Here is a 20,299-nt window from a genome sequence, read left to right as displayed (position 1 = left end):
AAGCACATGTGCTTTCAAGAGTCACAAAGAACCTCAAGCAGGATGAATTAAACACACACACACACACACACACACACACTCACTTCCCTCTGCCTAAGCACATTCAAGTCAAATGGTTGAAACCAAAGGCATAAAGAAAATCCTTATAACAGCCACACGAAAGAGAAAATATTATACTGGCAATGAAATCTTCACTTTTGGGTTTGTTTTGGGGGGGAGGGGAGGGATTGGCAGAAAATTACAGAAATTTTTTGCATCTTATTAATCTTCTACAAATTTACAACTAGTCTCACAGAATCTGAGCCCTAATCACTAGTAAAAAGTCGAAGATCTATTTCCCTAAAACTGGACTGTCCAACACAGTAGCAACTAGGCACAGGTTGCTCTGAGCACTTGAAATGTGGTGAGTTTGCATTGAGAGGCGCTGTAAAGAGTAATATACACACCAGAATTCAAAGACATTGTGCAAAAAAAAATGTGAAATATCTCATAACAACACTTTATATTGATTACATGTTGAATGATGATATTTTGGACATATTAGATTAAATCAAATATATTATTAAAATGAATTTCACTTGCTTCTTTTTCCTTTTTTAAAAAATGTGCCTACTAGAACATTTTAAATGATATATGTGGTTTGCATTATGTTCCTGTTGGACAGCACAGCACTAGAGAATTAAGCAGTGCCTAAGAGGGGCTGTTAAATATTGCTCCACTATGACATTGAAAAGTACCCAGTCCTGCTTTTTGCTTTTTTTCAAGTTTGGGATATTTTTTCTTGTCTCTTCTTACACTTGTCTCTCCACCCTAGTCTCTGCCTCCCATCCTTCTCTCTGCATCCTCTTTTGCTCCCCTGCAAATAACTTGCCAACTGCAACCCAAGTAATCTTTCTGACAGGTAAAGACATGTTCCCTGCTGCTTAGAGGTTAGAGTCCAGACCCCATGGTTGGACAAGTGGGGTCTCGCCATCCCTGCCTGCTGCTCCAGCTGCCTCTCACCCAGCTCCTCCACCTTCCATCCAGCACGGGGCCTAGTGCTTATACCCAGCTATACTGGATTGTGTCCACCCTGTACTTCCCTTGCTGTGGGCTGCCCTTTCCTGCCTGCTCATTTTCTAAAGCCTCCTCATGAAATCTTTTTGTTTCCTTGAGTTGAACTAGCCACTCCCTCTTCTGGGACACAGTCAAAGCCCGTGGAAACTTACACCCCAGCATCACTGAAGGGAGCTTTATTTATTTATATATTTTAATTTACTGAGGTAACATTGCTTAATAATATTATATAAATTTCAGGTGTACACATTATAATTAGATATCTGTATACTCTATTGCCTGTTTAACACCCAAAATCTAGCTTCCTTCTGTCACCATATATTTATTTGACCTCCTTTACCCACTTGCCCTTCCCCCGCCGACACCCTTCTTCCCCTCTGGTAACCACCCTTCTGTTGTCTGTATCTATGAATTTATTTTTGCTTGTTTTGTTAGTTCATTTGTTACTTTTTTTGTTTTCTAATCCACATATGAGTGAAATTATATGGTTCTTGTTCTTTTCCATCTGACTTATTTCACTTAGTATAATACCCTCAAGATCCATCCATGTTGTCCCAAATGGCAATATTTCATCTTTTTTATGGATGAATGGTATTCCATTGTATGTATGTATGTGTATGTACATATATGTATATATGTGAGTGTGATATGTATATATTATCACATTGAAGGAAGCTTTAACTTGCTGATTATATGTTTACCCACATGAAAATAAATTTTGCAAGGACAATTATTAGATTTTTAAAAAATTACATGAACCCCCACATTTTTTATAGTCATCTATTTTTCTGTGTCATTGGCTTTCAAACTATTTTGTCATAACTCATAAGAGATAATAGTTTATGACATCACCTGATTTCTCCCTACTCACCCTCTTCTCCTCTCTCACTAACAAAAATTTCACACAATACTAATCTTCACTCTGTGTTCTGCCCTTTGGATTTTTTTCTTTGCTACTCTTCTATTTATTTAACTTTTTAAATGTTGCTTATTACCACTAATTGGTCATAGTTTGAATAACACTGATCTAGGTTAATTTTTCCAAAAAGTTTTAGAGCTAAACACTCTACCAGCTTAATAACTGGTGTATAAAGAAAGAAAAAAAGATCCCATGGTTAGATAACTTTGGGAAACAGCGTATGCAACGCCCTGCACTCAGAGCTCTGAAACACACAGCTTAGCTGTCGAAGCCTCTGAGCTCCTCCACTTAACACTTTGTGAGCATAAAACTCATTGTTTGCTTCACACCAATAACCTTCCAATGATCAGAACTTCTCAGGCTTGCCAGGTGAGAAAACACTAAAGGACACTGATCTAGGAATTCTGAATGATAGCACTATGTCAAGTTCTATTATCACAAAGCTAAATTTTTGGACTTTTTTATTTGTTTTACATTTCACCCTCCCATGCCTTCGCTGAAAAGTGTTTTATTCTTATGAGCATAACTTTCTTTGCAGTCAGTGAATATTACATATTCATTACATATCATGTCTCCTTTTTTGCCAGGAAGTTTCAAGTTAAATCCTCAACTGCAGTAATACTATTAGAATGAACAACATGCCTGCCCTTTTTGTGGATTAATGTTTAACCTAATTGATTTAGAGAATTTTTTCTTCCTTCTACTTGGCTTTAAATTTTACTTTTCCAATCTAAGACCCCAATAGAATGTATCCCTTTTATTGTAAATCACTTAATTCTTTTGGGAAGCAAATTCTTTTGGGATACAAATTTTAATAAACAGAGTCTAGCTGTAATGTCCCATTAACCAACACAGTGGTTAAAAAGCAGATTTTTCTCCGACTTCCCTATTATTCAATACTTGGGAAATGCTATGTATCCTGCAACAAGAGCATTCGGAAGAGCATTCTGAGATGGTGATTTTGTGTGTATAAAATTCCTCAGTGGCTAAAACAATACTAACATTAAACATATGTCTCTGCAGCCAGTTAATATTTGTTGACATTTGTGGCATTATACATGAATTGGAGAATAATAGTGTCACAAAACCACCTTAGCCCTAAAAGTACTTACTTGCCAAAGTACTTTTCTCTACCACTAAGGATCCCATTACAAAGATAAGCAGCCGTTACCGAAAGCATTGCATCTAATGGATAGTGTGGACTTTCTTAATATATTTCCCCCACAAATTCAGTGACCTAGAGCAGGGGTCCCCAACCTGCAGGCTGTGGACTGGTATCAGTCCGGTTCATGGCCTGATAGACTGGGCTGCACAGCAGGAAGCGAGCAGGCCAGTGAGCGAAGCTTCATCTGTATTTGCAGCCGCTCCCCAGAGCTAGCATCACCGCCTCAGCTCCACCTCAGATCACCAGGCATTAGATTCTCTGGTGCCAAAGAGGTTGGGGACTCCTGGCCTAGAATAATTATCTATGCTTCTTTTTGCCTAAAGGAAATGTTTTGATTTATCTCTATATAACTTCTAGCTAAAGAGTTGCTTTGTCTTTTTTTTATTGACATAAGAGAAGCTATGGAGGATATTTATTAAGAAAGAGAAAATCGTATTATTAAATTCACTAAGTCAAAGGATGAAAACAAGATAAATTTTTTTAAAGATAAAGTTTGTATGTCTGTACTGTACAAATTAGAGTGCTTCTTAAAAAAAAGAAGATGGTCTGTATCTTAAGCATTTAAATCTTGGTTCACTTTTAATCAGAATGTTGTTAATCATTCTCTTAGGCCTTGGAACCACGAAATTAGAACAGATTATACCAAAGAAGTATATTAATCAGGGTAGGAAGAGAATAGAAATGGCTGTCATCATCCAGAAAGAGCACCATCTTTTTTAAAAAAAAGGTTTATAATTATAATTTAACCATAGTTGTACCTGTATTTTTAAGTGATCTGTCAAGTTGGCTTTCCTCATGCCCAGGGCCATATTGTCTCATTCCTACCTTGAGGTGTCAAGCTGTGGAATTTTTTCCTTCTTCCTTCTTCCTCTATTGTATGGCCCCTCCCTTTTGGGAATTTATTAGATATCCATGTATTAAGTCCCCACCATGTATCAGCCACTGTGCTTGGCACCAAGGATGTAGCTAGCTATGAGTAAGAAGTTTCATGGTCCTTGCCCTCATTGGAGATACTAAGCAGAATAGTAATTGTATGAGTCCTTGAGTTCCTGAAGCACTTTGTAATATAACTATCAAGCCCACTACAAGTGTTATATGATATTGCTATCCTTATGGTTTCATCTAGGCCTCACCTCTTTAGTTACCCTTTCCACCACCATTTGTATCCATCTGCACTGTCTGGGTTATGCTGTAGTAACAATCAGAAGGCTCAGTAGCTTAAAACAACACTCATTCTGCTAACTGTCCGTGGCAGGCTGGCTGCAGGCACTGCTCCTTGTGGTAGTTGTCCTCATTCTGCATCCAAGTCTGATGGTACTCTAGTCTCATTGTTGAGACTAGAGTATTGCCAGCCATGGTGGCAAGACAAAAAGATGTACTGACTCTTAAAATTTCTGCCAAGAAATAACAATTCCTACTTTTGCTCACATTTCATCAGCCAAAGCAAGTTACATGACCAAGCCTGACTTTAGGGATTGGAGAAATATATTCCTCCCCTAGGAAGGGGACCAGATAGTCACACCACTGCCATATGATCTCTTTTTATCTTTGTACTCATATAGGTCTTATTGGAACTTAGTCTTTTCAACGTCGTGTCGTTACTTAATGTTGTAGATGTGTATGTCTCCTCAGTAAGCCAGCACCATGTCTTATACTTCCTTGTATGTGACTCAATGTGATGCTATTTTTATATTAGGTACTTAAAATGCTTTTGATTGTATCAAGGAGAGAATGAAAAATAATCAGAATCCTTTCCATGTTTTACTATAATGGTCTATAGTTTACTTAAGGGCCTGCGCATGCTATCTCCTTTACTCTTTTCAGAGACTAAAGAACCTATCATGCCTTTTACAGATCAAGAAAGTGAGACCTAGAACTTTCACATGGCTTGCTCAGTGTTGCACACGCACACACACACACACACACAGTGAGTGAGTTATGTCTGAAACCATGAGTTCTAAATCCTAGACCAGTGCTTTTCCTACCCGTTTAGTTGTTAGTGTGAATGCCTCGGTTTTTTCTTTTGCTGAGGATCACATGGGAGAAGAGAGAAGGGGGCTTCAGAAAAAGAATTGAAAGCCTCTGATGAGAATGGGGGTCTATCTCCTGGTATTTGGATCCCAACAAAGCTGAGAGGGTACACAGCAACAAGTCTCAGCTGTAGTCAAATCAGTGTATTAGTTTCTTGTGGCTGCCATAACTTATTACCACAAACTTGCTGCCTCAAAACAACAAAAATGTATTCTCTCATAGTCTGGAGGCCAGAAGTTCAATATTAGTTTCACTGGGCCAAATTCAAGGTGTTGACCTGGGTCACTCCCTCTGGAGGCTCTAGGAGAGAATCTGGTCTTTGCCAATTCCAGCTTCCATTTGCTGCTGACATCTTTGGCTGAGGTTATCACTCCGGTCTTCACGCCCTCTGTGCATCACTTTCTCTTCTGTGTGTGTGTGATCTTCCTCTGCTCCTCCCTCAGAGGGACATCTGTGATTGGATTTAGAGCCCACCAGATAATCCAGTACAATCTCCCCATATCAAGATCATCAGCTGAGTCACATCTGTAAAGACTCTTTTTCTTTATAAGGTAGCACAAGTTCCAGAGATTAGGACCTGACTGATACCTTTGGGATCATTTTTCAACCTACTACAATCCAGATAACGGGAACCTCCTCTGCCAGCCCAGCTCTTTTTTCTCCTGCTTTGCTCTGCACCCTCCTCCTCCCCCTTGCCCCCTGCTCTTTCCCCTCCGGGTGGTACAGAAAGGACCTCCAGAGTCCCCCACACCTCCAGGGGATTCCTGGGTCTGCCTCTTGGCTGTGTGGCTACAGGCGGCTTGCTCACTCAGAGCTCAGTGTCCTGCTGTGGAGAGATGGAGGCTTTAGAACCTGCATGCCGCTTGCTGTGAAATAATAAGTGGGAATGGGCCTGGCATGGGAACTTGGCAGAGGCCCCTGCCCCTCCTACTGCACTGTCCCTCACTCAGGCTCTTCCTCCTCTGCACCTACAGCATTGGATGTTGTGAGTCAGAGGCAGAGGGTGCTGCCCATTGGGATTCCTAGAGCACCTCCTGCATTTATTTTTCTCAGTGAAGTTGAGAACTCACAATATTTATTAAATAATTAATCATCCTTTCCTAGAAGGTTTATTTCATTTCATGGGTGAGTGGTTTACTGCCAGGGAACTATGTCTTCCTCCAGAATGATGTATAACATGATTTGGTATCCACATTTTTAGACACCTGGATGTTTTTTCTCTCTGCCATTTAAACTTGAAGGTAGTGTAGTGCATATTCATTTGTACTTCGTTGCCGTTAAGAGATACATATGTGCATGGTGGGGTGGCCTCATATTTTTCATTTCTGAAGCAATATGTAGAGCCTATATTAGTGCACATAAATTCCAGTAAATTTTAATATTTATTAAATACTAAGTATTTAGTAATGAATCCCATAGGTAATAAACCTTCACAGCATTAAAGCTACGAGGAAAAAGAAACAATCATCTTATTGGCAAGGAAACTAATACAAAGGTATGAACGAAGAAATAATCGAAGCTATTTTTTTTTCTTAGAAGTTTCTGTTAGTTTCACATACATTCACTGTCTGTCTTCAGAATAAAAAATTCTGACCTAGTTTGTTTATAAAGCAGTCCCTTCAGACATTTGCCTTATTTTTAGGAAACTTTTATCCTAATGCGAGAATCGTAAGTAGGGGTTACTTGACTTTAGGGGCCTGAAGTGCCAGGTCGAGAAGAGCCATGAGACCAGAACCAGGCTTGGTGAGGAGTTCTGTGATCTGTTAGTCATGTTGGCCGTGGACGCGGAACAGGAGGGCATAGGTGTGACGCAGTGTGACTATCGAACAAGTGATTATTGAAATGCACATCATCTAGGCCCTTACATAGTCAGGTTGCCCCCAGAGTTGTCCGTTAGCAATAACTTTTATATAGGAAAGGTAAAAACTGGAAAAAAAAAAGTGAAATATTGAATACTCTCAATACCATTGTAGCTGAAATTTAGTCGTTTCTTAAAAAGTGTCCATTAAAGGAAGAAAAAAGACGAGAATTTTTTGCCTAGAAAACTGTGACCATGGTCGCGAAGGGAAATCTCATCTTCAGGTCCCAATTATGAATCAGGAGGACTCTGAGTTTATAGCCACTCCAGACACAGCATGGTGCGTGGTGTCCAGAACGACCAGGAACACTTAGTATGTCGTGCAGTGCAGTGCGTTCATTTGTGGATAAACCGCATAAATGCAGTTCCAGTATGCAATATTTAAAGCATTTGCATTGTCTAAACAACAGACACATAATGCTTGTAACGATGTGGCATTTTGGTTTTGTTTGCCACACCTCTGAAAGAAAGACATTTGATTTGAATCCCAGCCCTGCCACTCACTATTTATGTGTTCCTGGGCAAGTTATATAACCATCTCTGTGCCTCAGTTTCCTCATCGGATATCATTGCCTACCTCCTAGGAGTAACAGGGTTGCTCTTGCTAAGAGTTGAGAACAGGCTCTGGTACATATCTAGTAAGTACACTAGTCCTTTTTGCCCTCTTTTCCATTTCTAGTTCTCCCCTGCTGGCTTCTGATTCCAGTGGGCTGTTTCCAGGCTCTGCCTGGGTTTGGTCACTGGGAGGTGCTGAAGGCTAGAGGAAGGAGACGCCAGGGTTTCTCTCCCCTCCGTGGGCCTCCTGGCTGTGCTTCTCTGGGTGGCCTTGACCTCAAGGCCTTGGTTCTACCACCCGCCCCGTTTGGGCCCTTCCTGCGGTTTAGTAATCTTTGAGAGCCTCACTGGCTCTTGTTTGCTTTTTAACTCTGATCACCTAGATCACCAATTCCATTAAATTTCCTCTTGTTTTCCTGGTTGTGCCCTGACTATTAAAGATTAGGCAAGCATTTACTGTCGTTATTATTGTTGTAGTTGCTGCCACTGTTGTCAACATTGTCTCATATACTTCAAAGGAAACTCCGAAGGAAACTGAGACTTAGGAGGTGAAATAACCAGAATCTAGGTCTCACTTTCCTGATCTGTAAAATCCTTTTCACTCCTCCTCTCCTTCTCCCAGCCTTTGGATGGTCTGGTATCTTCAGCCCTAATTACGCTGAATTTACAGCGTATTGCCTTTCCTTTTTGGATTCCCACATATTGGAAGATAGTCTTCTTGGATTTCTGCTGAGGAAACAGAGTGATTGTTTTTGGAGTCATAGACTACAGAAATGGGGACTGACTTCAGACTTTATGGGGTAAGGGGGATCCTACCACAGTAGGGGTTAGAGCTGTTAAAGAACATTGATTACAAGCAGCAGAAAACAATTTGAATGACCTTAAGCAAAAGATGATGTGGTCATCTTCTGGAACCGCAAGGCAGGGGGTGGCTAAGCCTTGAGGACAGAACAGGGCCTGAAGTAGTGTCAGGATGAACTCTTCTTGGCTTCATTCTTTTCTCTGTTTCATATGGTAGAAAATGACTGTGTGTATATCTTTTGCAGCCAGTCTGAGTGTAGTCTCTCAGTTCCAAATTCCTGAGGAAAGAGATTCTAACCTACCAGACCAGATGCCCACCCTTGTCCAAATTAACTGGCCAAGTTCACTTCATGAAGTTGTCAGTTTGGGGCCTGCTGTTCCCACATGGATTTGAGTGGTGTGGTATTCCCCAAGAAAAGGGGGCCCCGACAGAAAAGCCAACAAGTGTCCACGAAAGAGCTCGTTTCAAGATTTCAAACAGCCTGATTAATAATCATAGGAATAGTAACTGCCATATTTGGGTGTTTACCATTTGTGAAATACAGTGCTAATTACATTATATCTAGTTCTGTTTGTTTTTATTTTAATTCTTACAACAACTTTAGGAAGCAAATTTTATTTGCATTTTGTGGATGAGAAGACTAAGGAAAAAGTATGAATTCGTGCAATGTAAAGATGCACAGGCCAACTAAAACATTAAGGGTCTTTACTTTTGGTGGGAATTAAAATATGTCAATTCAGAGTGGCAACATTGGTTAGCTAATGCTGATCAGAAGTTGTGATTAGTGGCTAAGTATAACTTTGATTACCAAGAAGAGCAGTGAGGGGACAAATCAAAGCAGTTTATTTGTACAAGACCTATATATTAAAGTAAGAGCTCTTTAGTGGCTAAAATAATAAAATGGATTTTTGGTGTTTCAAATGATCAATTTTGTCGAACTCACTGCTCTTTGAAATAAGAATTTTGCTTGAGGTAAGTAATTCAACTTCTAAGGTGATTTGAAGTTCAGAATTGCTAATTCAGCCTTCTGACTGGATCAGGAGTGTTTATACATTTTCTATTCAATAAGTCATGAGTTTGTTTGATTTACCATTACTGCACTCAGAAGTCATCAAAGTAGACTGAGCTGTGAGCATTTGCTTCTCTCCTGGTTAATCCTGACATATCTCACATGTCATCTTTTTTTGAAATTGTAAAAATGGGATTGCTTAAAGTTAAAATTGCCCATTAGATTGCTGTGTTCCTAGAGAGAAATAATAAAACCTGCTTAAATAATGTAGTTTCTCCTCATTTCCTCAGAAATTTTTCTACATGAGTGGAGAAAGGATTTATGGTCTTGTAGACCAATGAAGCTCAAACTTGAGCATGCATCAGAATCAGCTGTGGGTCTTTGTAGCGCACAGACAGCTGAGTCCCATCTTCAAAGTTTCTGATTCAATATATCTGGAGTAGGGCCTGAGAACTTGTATTTCTAACAAGTTCCCAAGTGAAGCTAATTTTATCAGTGGGCCACACTTTGAAAACCACTGCTCTAGGCTGAAGAAGGAAATTGCCGAGAATGCTTTCAGTCTTGTAGCTTTAAGAGAAAGCCATGAGGTGGCAGATTTAAATAACCATTCTGCATAGCCAGAAGGCTCCACTCTCTACTAGGAAGTCAATTTGAAGTATATGGCTTTCCTTTCTCTAAGGGGGAAAGACAGTTCATAGAGGAGGATTTACTATTATGATAATGAAGCTTAAATTTTGGACCCCTTTCCAGGCCCAGTAAGTTCACATGGTTTTTTGCAAAATTTGCAAAAGGAAGATATTTTTGTATTTTTTTTTCTTAAGGAGTTAATTAATTAATATAATTAACTAATATATATGAAAGGAATACAGTTTGTGACAAAGAACATTTTTATAGGTTAAGCAGTCCCTAAGTGCCAGAGATAAGGGTAAGTGGGACATGAGCCTCATATGTGATCTTTGTGTGGAACTTACTTTAATTGAATGAACTCAGTGGGGCATTTAGGCAGATGAAAATCCAAGTTGGTCTTAGCTTGCCCACTAAATGATGAGCTTGCTATGTGTGCTATATTTTATTTTCTATTTGTTTTACTTATTTGTAATAAGAGCAGGATTGAAAAATGAGAGTTGGGTTCAAGTTCTGGCTTCACCTTTTAAAAATGAAAATTTTCATTCTCTCTAAGTTATTTTGTCTGTAAAAAGGAGATGGTAATAATAATAATTGCCAACTTAATAAGGCTAATGGTGTAATGAAATGATAGGTATGAACAGACATTTGTTCATATCTGAAGATAGGAAATTTTTATATCTGAAGATATGAAATGCTACACAAATGTTAGTAATTAGTAGCTTTACAATGCTACAGAAATAGTACACCAGCTTGTGTCTTTTTATGCTTCCCAGTGCCATACGTGGCAGTGACAGGGTGAGCTTTCCCCTGGATTCAGCCTCAGTAGCAAGTTTGTAAGAATGAAGTTTTGTGACCACCAGTGGGTTCTATTTTGTAATCTCCTAATTATTTTTTTTTTTAAATCCCTGACATACTCAGGTCTGTGAACATTGGAAAACTAGAATAAACCAAAGGAGTTTTAGGAAACCTAGTAAAAGACAGTTTCCTGTACATCTGAAAAGGGAAGTTAATCATGAACCATGAATAAAGTTCCTATGAACATTCATGTACAGGTTTTTGTGTGAACATAAGTTTTCACTTCTTTGGGATAAATACCTAGGAGGAGGATTGCTGGGTTGTATGATAACAGTATGTTTAACTTTATAAGAAACTGCCAGACCACTTTTAGAAAAGCTGTACCATTTTGCATTCCCACCAACAACATAAGAGAGTTCCAGTTGCTCGGTATCCTCACCACCACTTGGTGTTGCAAAGTTTTTGGTTTTTTGTGGGGTTTTATTGTTATTTCAGCATTCTAAATGTGACATAGTAAACCATAGTGGTTTTAATCTGCATTTTCCTAACAAATAATGATCTTGAGTATCTTTAATGTGTTTATGAAAACCATATATCTTCTTGGGTGAAGTAACTGTTTAAATTTTTTGCCAATTGAAAAATTGGATTGTTTGTTTTCTCATTATTGGTGTTACTCATAATTGCTCCAAATGAGAAACAACATAAATATCTATCAACTGGTAGGTGGATAAACTACGGTCCCTCCATACTATGATAGCCTCAGCAGTTGAAAGGAATGGACTGCTGATACACTCAACAGTTATGCTAAGTGAAAGATGCAAGGTTCATAAAGCTATTTATTTATATGATTCCATTCATATGACATTTCAGGAAAGGCTAAACTATAGAGACAGAAACCAGATCAGTGGAGGGCTAGAGGTGAGAGAAAATACAGTATTTTCCAAGAACTTCTCTTGGCTTCACTTTGCCAACCCCCACCCTCATACTCCTGCCTCTACATTCCCAACCATGGATTTAGTATCAATGTAAGCTTGAATTTCTAATATAAAAAAAAAAAACATGGTTTTTCTCTAATTTTAATCATGGAAGTTGCCAGACAGCAGGCATTTCCCTTGGCCCTTTATTTTTGTACCTGGGTGGGCACAAAGTCAGCCCAGCTCTGTCTTCTTCCTCAGGCTTTCAGTGTCCCTGCACCTCCCCATAATTCTGCTTTCTGGAGATAGCAAGCCAGGGGGGTGACTAGGGAGATGGTTGAGCAGATGCCCTTTAAGAATCGAGTGTTGTTGCTGATTCTGCTGGGGTTCGGAATCATAGAGGGTAATGATTTATACTCACCTCCCATCACCTAGCAGTTGGGAACATGAGAACTGTTGGGTGAAATGGGGGAAGGAAGATAAGTCGAATCTCTTTCTAGTCCAAGGGATGCCTGCAAATTGACTACTGTCTTTGGTTTAGTGGGAGGTTCTGTTTGTTAAATATTGCACAAAGATGATCCATGCCCCCTGCCTAGAGCTTGACAATGTCTTCCACTTACAAAAATTTTTGTTGTACACATTTGTTATAAATAGATTTTGTATTTTACAGGGCAGAACAAGAAGACTTTAGGCTATTGGGTAGAAGAATTTTTTTTTTTTTCAAAAAGATTTGTTAGCGTTGAATTAAAGGAATACTATGTTAAAACCTGAGAGTCTTTTAAAATAAAGTTGCATCCTTATGTGAGTACAAGCAAAGCTCCTGCTGTATCTGATTAGCTTTGTGGGGCAGTGTATTTGTTTGTTTGTTTGTTTGGAAACACAGGTTGTGGATTCCTCCAAGAGCAGTCAACCAGGTACACACCCTTTAAAGTGAGTTGGGGAAATAACACCCCTGGTAAATTCTCCTGATGTCTTGAATGAGTGTGGGTACATGACACTTTGCTACAAATCAACTTAATTAATTTAAATTTATTTATTTGTCATATTTATTAATAAATATACATTTACTTATTAAGCTGAACTGGTCCATAAAGATACAAAACTGAATAAATCATAGTTGACCTTCAGGGAGCTCAGAATTTAGTAGGGGGACACAGAAAGAGATACAGCATTATATTGTCCAGTGTCTTTATCTGTACCACTTGACTTCCTTCACTCACACAGAGTACCAGTCTCCTTCTTTGTACAGTCCACAGGCCACCTGCCTCTGAATCCTTTGGATCCGAAGGGGTGATGCTAATGTGAAAAGAGCAGGGGGTCAGGCAGTATTGATTGATACTTTGAGGGTAAAACCCTGGCATCTTCATTTTAATGGTTATTATGCACATTATAATTCAAGAACCACTGACCCGGGTGCTGCTTTGATGTCCTCAGTGATTACGCAGTGTGATGAAAAGGAATGTTTAAATACAATCTCAAATATTTAAGAATCATTCAAAGGTTTTTCTTATCCTAAAGTCAGGGAGAGTTTCAAGTAGCCTCTGAGTTCATAGCTGCTCTTACCTTCGGGTGAGGTTATATAAGGAGATTTGTGAATGTTGTCTAAGAATAGTTCAAATTTATCTTTATATATTTTTCTGGCAGCATATTTTCTAGGAGCAAATTAAAATGCTTTTTTCTATAATGAGTTAACAGTGTGACCATTGTTATGACAATCCTGTGACTTTCTTGTTTAATATTTATACTCATCTAATCAAACAAATTGAAATTGGATTATGGCTGTTACACATTATAGCAGTTATTATCCAGTTTAAATGCAGCCCTGAAGGAAATAAAATTGGTTTTTCTGTGCTACTTGAGGACATCATATATTATTGGTATGCTGGTCGAATTTTTAATGAGGCTTGTAGGGAGGAGAGAAAGATTAGTGGTTGGGGCTTTTTTTATTTTCTGAATGTATTAATGTAAATAAACTGTAATATTTTATTCTAATTAGGGAGGTGATTTTTTAAAAATATGATCTACTTACATATTTTTATTTTAAAGCATGTCAGGCTTTTAAAGTGGATAATAATTTTAAAGAACATTTTTACTTTTAGAATGAAGAAAAGGAAATAATAGAGAATACCATTAGAACACTCAGTTACTACAGTAACGGCTACCCTATTTTTTTAGAGAATGAGCTGTAATATGTACCAGATTTTCACAGATAACTGAACCTATTTTCTATAAACCAAACCTTTTTTTTTTTTTTTCAATTGCTTTTAATCTTTTGTGTGCTTGCTCTTTGTAAGAAGCACCAGGCCTGACGCTAGGATCCAGAGTTCACCTAACATAGGGTCTTCACAAAACCAGATGTTTCAATACCACTGACTGCTGTGAACGCAGAGCGATGGGCCAGAGAACACAAAGGCAAGAATGCAAGCCCTGGGAAGTAGGGAAAGGCTTCATAGAAGAGGTGACATTTGAGCTGGACCTTGACTCAAAAGTAGGAGTTTGCAAAGTAGAAATTTATTCTTGAAGTTGTAAAGCCATTACATGCTGACTGCATGCTCATTTTTAAAGTTCCTATAGAAAAATACTAATTTATTATTGATCATTATTAAATGTATTAAGCACTTACTGTGTGTCAGGAGATGTGCTTGCTGCTGAAAATACACTGAGGAAAAGTTCACAAGACCACTTTTAGGTTCTACAGTTTATTAGGACTCACAGAACTTACTGCAAGCTATTATACTACAGTTATGGTTTATTATAGCTAAAGGATAGAGATTAAAATCAGCATAGGGCAGAATCCAGAAAAGTTCCAAACAAGGAGTTTCAGTTGTCCTTTCCCCATGGAGTCATGGAAAGCATAACTTTCCCAATATTGATGTATGACAATATGCATGGAGTATTGCTAACCAGGGAAGCTCATCAGAGCCTTGGGTCCAGAATTTTAATTAGGGCTCCACCATGAAGGTATGGTTGACTGCCTACATGGCTGGTTTCAATCTCTTGTCCCTCCAGAGGTGAAACTGATGCCAAATGACCCAAAATCCCTACCTACCCTAAATCACATTGTGAGACTATCTAGTGTGACCCAAGACCCCCAGGTAAATAACACTGATATCAAGAATGGCATTCCATGGTCTTAGATCTCCCAGAAGCCAAGGGCAAAGGCCAGACCTCTATTTGGTCAAGGTTGAATTTCTTACTATACAGAAACAAAACCAGACACTACTATAAACTTATAAAACTCACCATAAAGTGAAAGGAGACAAGGCCTATGAAGGAGAAGTCTGGGATGCTGGGGGGTGGGGGGAGGGAGTACTGCCAGTTAAGATGATCTTCCCATGGAAATGGACTGAGATATAAAGGATGAGAGGCTTAGCCAGGTGAGTAGTGCTGTGAAGAGCATTTCAGGAGGAGGGAACAGTTATTGCAAAGGCTGTGAGGTCAGAAGTAGTTGGACATGTTCCGGAAACTGGAAGAAGATGAGGCTGGAGCAGAGAGAAAGAGGAAGGAATGTGGTTGCAGTGTTGACTAGAGAGAAAAGAGGGACCCGCTCCCAAGTGTCTTTAGATACTCTGAAAATGATTATGGAGGTGTATCTCCAGTCAGTGGAAAGCCATTATAGAGTTTTAAAGCAGAAGCGTGGATGCTCAGATGTGTGGTTTGTTTTTTCAAAGGAACACATGTGTGGCTATGAGACTAGCCAGTCAGTGACAAGAGTGGAAACGAGATGACTGTTATAAGACCACTGCAGCTATCTTGATAAGAGAAGACAGCAACTAGAACTAGGGTGGTGGCAGTGGAGTTGGAGAGAGGGGGATAAGTTTGAAAGAGCAGTTAGAGGTAGAGTTGGCAGGACTTGTTAAGCATGACTTTCCTGCTAGCAGACTCTCAGCTGTCATACCCTGCTGTCACCCATGCGCATCTGGCAGCCCCATCTGATTTGTTCCTTCTACTCAGCGGTAGGTAGAGAATCAGAAAACCAAACTGACTAGAATTATGTGCAAGGAAGGAAAGGCAGCCTCTGAAAGGGTGACAGGTGCAATCCTGTGAAATCAGTTCATGCCTCCAGACTCGGTGATGTCTGTTCCAGCTGCTGAACCCAAGCTTCAAACCCACTCACCCCCACTTCCAATTTGGAATGCGTTGCAAACAATTGTGGTTGCCAGAGCAGTTCATTGTAAACAACTCTTCTGAATAACTGCAATATCACTACTCATAGATTCAGATACACCATGAATGAAATTGTGCCCTTCTCCCCCTACACTCGACCCTCCTCGCTTTGAAAGACAACCATTAACCAGAAAAGCCTAATATAAAATTATCAGCACAGAGCCTGGCACCTAGGAAGAGCTTAATAAGTGTTGAACAAATGAGTAGATATTTAATCCTCTTTTAAATCATGAACAGTAGAGTTTCCAGTGTGATGTGTTTTACTAATTTCAGACAAGACCTCCTAGTTACATACACCCTTGATTTTCCATGTATATTTAGTTTTTCTGTTCGTTTTCCTTTAAAAGGAGCGTATGGAACTTTGAATATAGCGAAAAATGTGGCTGATGTCCCTTGCCTATTTCACTGTTAATTGCTCAAATTACTTAACTCTTGCCCAGAAACAATTAGAAATACTTTCAATGCACACACAGTATATAGTCAAAGACCTTAGATTTTCCTTTCAAATTCTATTTTGGCCAGTAGCTTTCACGCACTCTTATTTAAAATGCTGTCCCTTGGCCAAGTGGACACTTTTCTGCTTCCATGCATACGAATTCTCAGCTGGAGATGACAGTGTTGGGGTGCCAGGGCCATCTTGGCTTCAGATCAGCTGTAAACAAAAGGCGCCTTAAGAGAGTCGGTGATCAGAGAAAGGTGTGTAGGAGTGAACAATTGTTAAGGGCTTCGTGTAAACTGGCAGGGAATCCGTGAGAAATACCTTACAGCTCAGTTCAAAACTTACTGCCTGATTGATCAAACTACAGTTCGCTTCTTCTTTACGGTGGTATCGCAGAGGCTTTCTGACTGTGGGTTGCAGTATCGCCCCTCGCCTGTCCACCTCCCCCCACCCCACCCCACCCTCCACCCCGCACCGTTCAGGCTTGGTCGTATTAGAAACCAGAAACGCAGGCCCGGGAATGCCAACTTTCTAAAGAGATTCTGTGGAATTAGAATGACCTTCCCAAGTCCTGGGAGTCCAGAAAGGGAAATGTTCGTCATAGGAAGGGGTTTGTTGGCGGTGGGGTATGCTGCCCTTCTCTTTGCTCGCCCCGGGCCCGACCCCTGGCAGCTGGGAGCACCCGGGCATCTGGCGGGGACGCGGGGCGGAGTAGGCGGGGCGGAGTCCCACGCGCCTCTCCAGCAGCCAACCGGCGGCGGCGGGCGGGGAGCGAGGGCGGGTCGCACGCCCGGAGGCGCGGACGCCGCTCGCTTCAACTCGAAGAACGCGCTGCTGGTGTGAGCGGCCGCTGTGAGCTAGCGGGTGCTGGGGCCCCGGCCTCTTCTCAGCGTCCGGGGCGGCATCCCCGCCAAGCCCTGGGAGACCAAGGTGAGGAACTTGGGGAAGGGCTGCGCCCTTTGTCTGCGGGTGCGTGCAGAGGTAACGAACCGGGACGGAGCCCGAGCTCGCTCGCAAGTCTGGCGAGGTGGGCCCAGGAGACTCGCGGGACAAAGGCTGCGCCCTCCTTCCTCTGAATCGGCGCTTAGCGAAGTGGCCCGGTGCGGGGCGACCCAGATGGCTGAGGAGGGGTCTTTCTGCCTCGACGGAGGAAAGAACGAGGATTGCGTGAAATGGGGGGAAGGGAGAGAAGTCTTTTGATGCCAATTTACCAGCACAGCAGAAAGCTGTTCTGTGGTGGCTTGTTCAGATGGTCTGCACTGGGCATTTCTGTTGTGGCCAGTGTTACAGGATTGAGTAAATGAGTGCATTTATCTCACATGCCCTCTGGTGAATCACATTTACGTCTTCTTGTCTATTAGGAGTGAGAAATCATAGGATCTGGGTAATCTGATTTTTTTTATTAAAAGCAATGTCCTTAGGTGTAGAAAGACTGCATTTTCAAATAATTTTGTTATAGGATTTAGAATATTAGTGTAACTTCATGTAAGAAAATGTCTCAAATTCCCAGAATGTAGAAAAGCACCCAACTTTCCACATGCTTACTCTTGGCATTGAAAAGGGGGGGTCTTTTTTTTTTTTTAATAAGAAAAACATGATTTAAATATTTAATGAAATGCTTTATTGGATTCTCAGGGAATATGTACCTTTTCTGTTTCTTGTACCGGTATTGTAAGAAGGCACATTTGTCGATTCCCTAATTTAATTCTTAGCTGTGAGTCTTCATTACTGTCCTGGGTGGGAGAAGATAGAGGAAGATGGATCCATTAGTCTTTTTTTAACAGCAGCTACAGCCTTGCTTTGACTTGTATCATGAACAGTGGGTTCTGACTGCCTTCCTCATGTTGTTCGTTTTGGTTTTCTTAGACCGTTGAGCAGTCAGTCTGCCCTCCAGGTTCGCTCTGACACAAAAGCAGTTTATAAGTTTTCTTTGTAAAATTCAGATCTTTGCTACTGCCTTTTAGTTATTTTGTGAAAGGAATCTTGAGGTGTCCCAGGACCTTTCCCAAAAAGTTAGAAGCATAACATATTGTGAAGAAAACAACCCTAACTGTGTATTTGTAAACTTTGTAATTTTTTTTAAAGCTATGGCTGCATTGGCCAAAATATAGCGTTAAAATAAAAAGCTTTATGGGAGTAAGACTTTCCACAAAGCATCAACCATTATTGATGAAGAAGGGGCCATTGTTCTTGGCACGGTGAGTGAGGCTCAGAGTGAAGGCAAGGGCTATATGCTGGTTTGGTCAGGAACCCCATCTTTCTGACAGCTATTTATGAGTTCTGTCATGCTAGCAGGTCCTAGCTTTTGAGCAATGGGAATAATTTATATAACAAGTATTTATTTAATACCTACTATGTACTGGGCATTGACAGTGATGATTAAATGGTAAATGTAACAAGTACCTTTTTGCTTTCTTGGAGCTCACACTGTGTTGGCATAGGGCCCATTTCAGGTCCTCTGAACTGAAGCATACCTGGGAAGCAATGTGAGGTATTAATCAGACCAGTGGGTCGTTGTGCACTGGAATTGTTTTCTTGAACCTCTTACCTTGATCATGGATACCTCTTAAAGGAGGGTAGTAGGACTTGCAAACAGGGCCAGAAACTAAGTTCTAAAGAGTTTGAGCAGTGGCATTGTTTATTTGGATGTGGTAATTTCAGTCTGTTTTGAAAACTCTCCATCATGCAGTCTCCTAGTCTCACTTCAACAGTTTCATCTTGAACAACCTCTCAGAGAAATGAATTTCATTCTGTACCACTGATGAGCAAAGCTTTACATCTGCCCGTAGTCTCCCAAGCGTGAAGAGGTGAGTCCTAGGTTTAGAGATCTGGAACACAGTTGGAAAACCCCTGATTTACTCTATTTTTCGTGGGTTTGGGGGAGAGTACTGGTGACACATAATTTCTTACTATTCTGAGTTTTCAATCTACAAATCTCTAGGGTCACATGAAAACATACTAAATAGCAGTGTAACTTGTTCTTTTCTAAGTGCCTGTTTTTAAACAAAAAATGTAACATTTTTGAGAAATTCTTAGACCTTTGGATTTCACTAGTCCTAACATACTACCTGGCATAGGATACTCTCCACAAATAATTGAATTGTCGAATGGGCAGATGAATGAAGGTAGATGAAAATATTTTTAAATTTAGGGTTTAACTATGACCATCACATGTACTTGAAATTTATAGATTAATTTGCTTTTCGGCACATATGGAACAGCTATGTGTCAGACATCTTGTGAGGTACGTGAGATACAAGGTTCAAAGAGGCAGGAGATAAGCCAGAAAAACAATTTAGAAGCACAATGATACAGATTTGGATACATGCCATGAAGACAATCAACAACACAATGCAACAGAAAGTAGCTGAGTAGATACCGGGGCCACCAAGAGGGAGCCCATCCTAAGAGGTGACATTTGAACTGAGCTTGGAAGTTGAAAAGGAGCTGGGCATGTGGAAGCAAGTAGGAAGGTCTGAAGAAGAGGAGTTCTCAGCATGTTCAGTGATCTGAAAGGAGGTCATCGAAGCTGAAACCAAGAGCGAGGAGGCCAGTGGGATGCACTGAGGTGGAAGAGGTAGTTGGGAATAAGATCCTACAGGGCTTTTTGACTATGGTTGAAAGTTTAGCTATTGTTAATGCCATGAGAAGCCTTTGAAGGGTGGTATCAATTTCAATTAATGAAATGATTTATTTCATTAAAAAGATCTCAGTGAATGCTGTTAAGGGGAATGAATGTCAGGAGCAGAGGTGGCAGCTGGGGACCAGTTAGCATTTCCTGGTCTAGGAAAGATCAAAGTAGTGGTAGAGGAGATGAAGAGAAGCAGGTTGTAGAGAGTGAACTGGCAGGACTTGGTGTAGAATCTGCAGGAAAAAGAATCTAGGACCATACCCGGAATTGTAGATTTATTATTTCTGCTAGAAATACGTATTAATTGAAATAATGACTGTATAAGGATAAT

General features: G+C 40.3%; 2 protein-coding genes across 23 annotated transcripts in view; one reads left to right on the top strand and one right to left on the bottom strand.

Annotated features, from left to right (window-relative positions):
• Nucleotides 1-20,299, top strand: part of APBB2 (amyloid beta precursor protein binding family B member 2) — a 336,396-nt gene that overhangs the window by 282,996 nt on the left and 33,101 nt on the right. The gene's annotated exons all lie outside the window — the stretch shown is intronic.
• The window catches only part of NSUN7 (NOP2/Sun RNA methyltransferase family member 7), a 65,842-nt gene continuing 63,571 nt past the window's right edge, over nucleotides 18,029-20,299 (bottom strand). Inside the window, exons 10-11 of the mRNA XM_039845066.1 lie at nucleotides 18,741-18,811; nucleotides 18,029-18,070 (exon numbers count right to left, since the gene is read on the bottom strand). Of these exons, the coding sequence (XP_039701000.1) occupies nucleotides 18,787-18,811 (25 nt within the window). The 3' untranslated portion in view covers nucleotides 18,029-18,070; nucleotides 18,741-18,786. The remainder of the gene's footprint in view (nucleotides 18,071-18,740; nucleotides 18,812-20,299) is intronic.

This window comes from Pteropus medius, unplaced genomic scaffold (genome assembly GCF_902729225.1).
Source record: "Pteropus medius unplaced genomic scaffold, Ma_sr-lr_union100, whole genome shotgun sequence".
Classification (NCBI taxonomy): Eukaryota; Metazoa; Chordata; class Mammalia; order Chiroptera; family Pteropodidae; genus Pteropus; species Pteropus medius.
The sequence above is the reverse complement of the archived record's forward strand: the minus strand, read 5'-3'. Positions and strand labels throughout refer to the sequence as shown.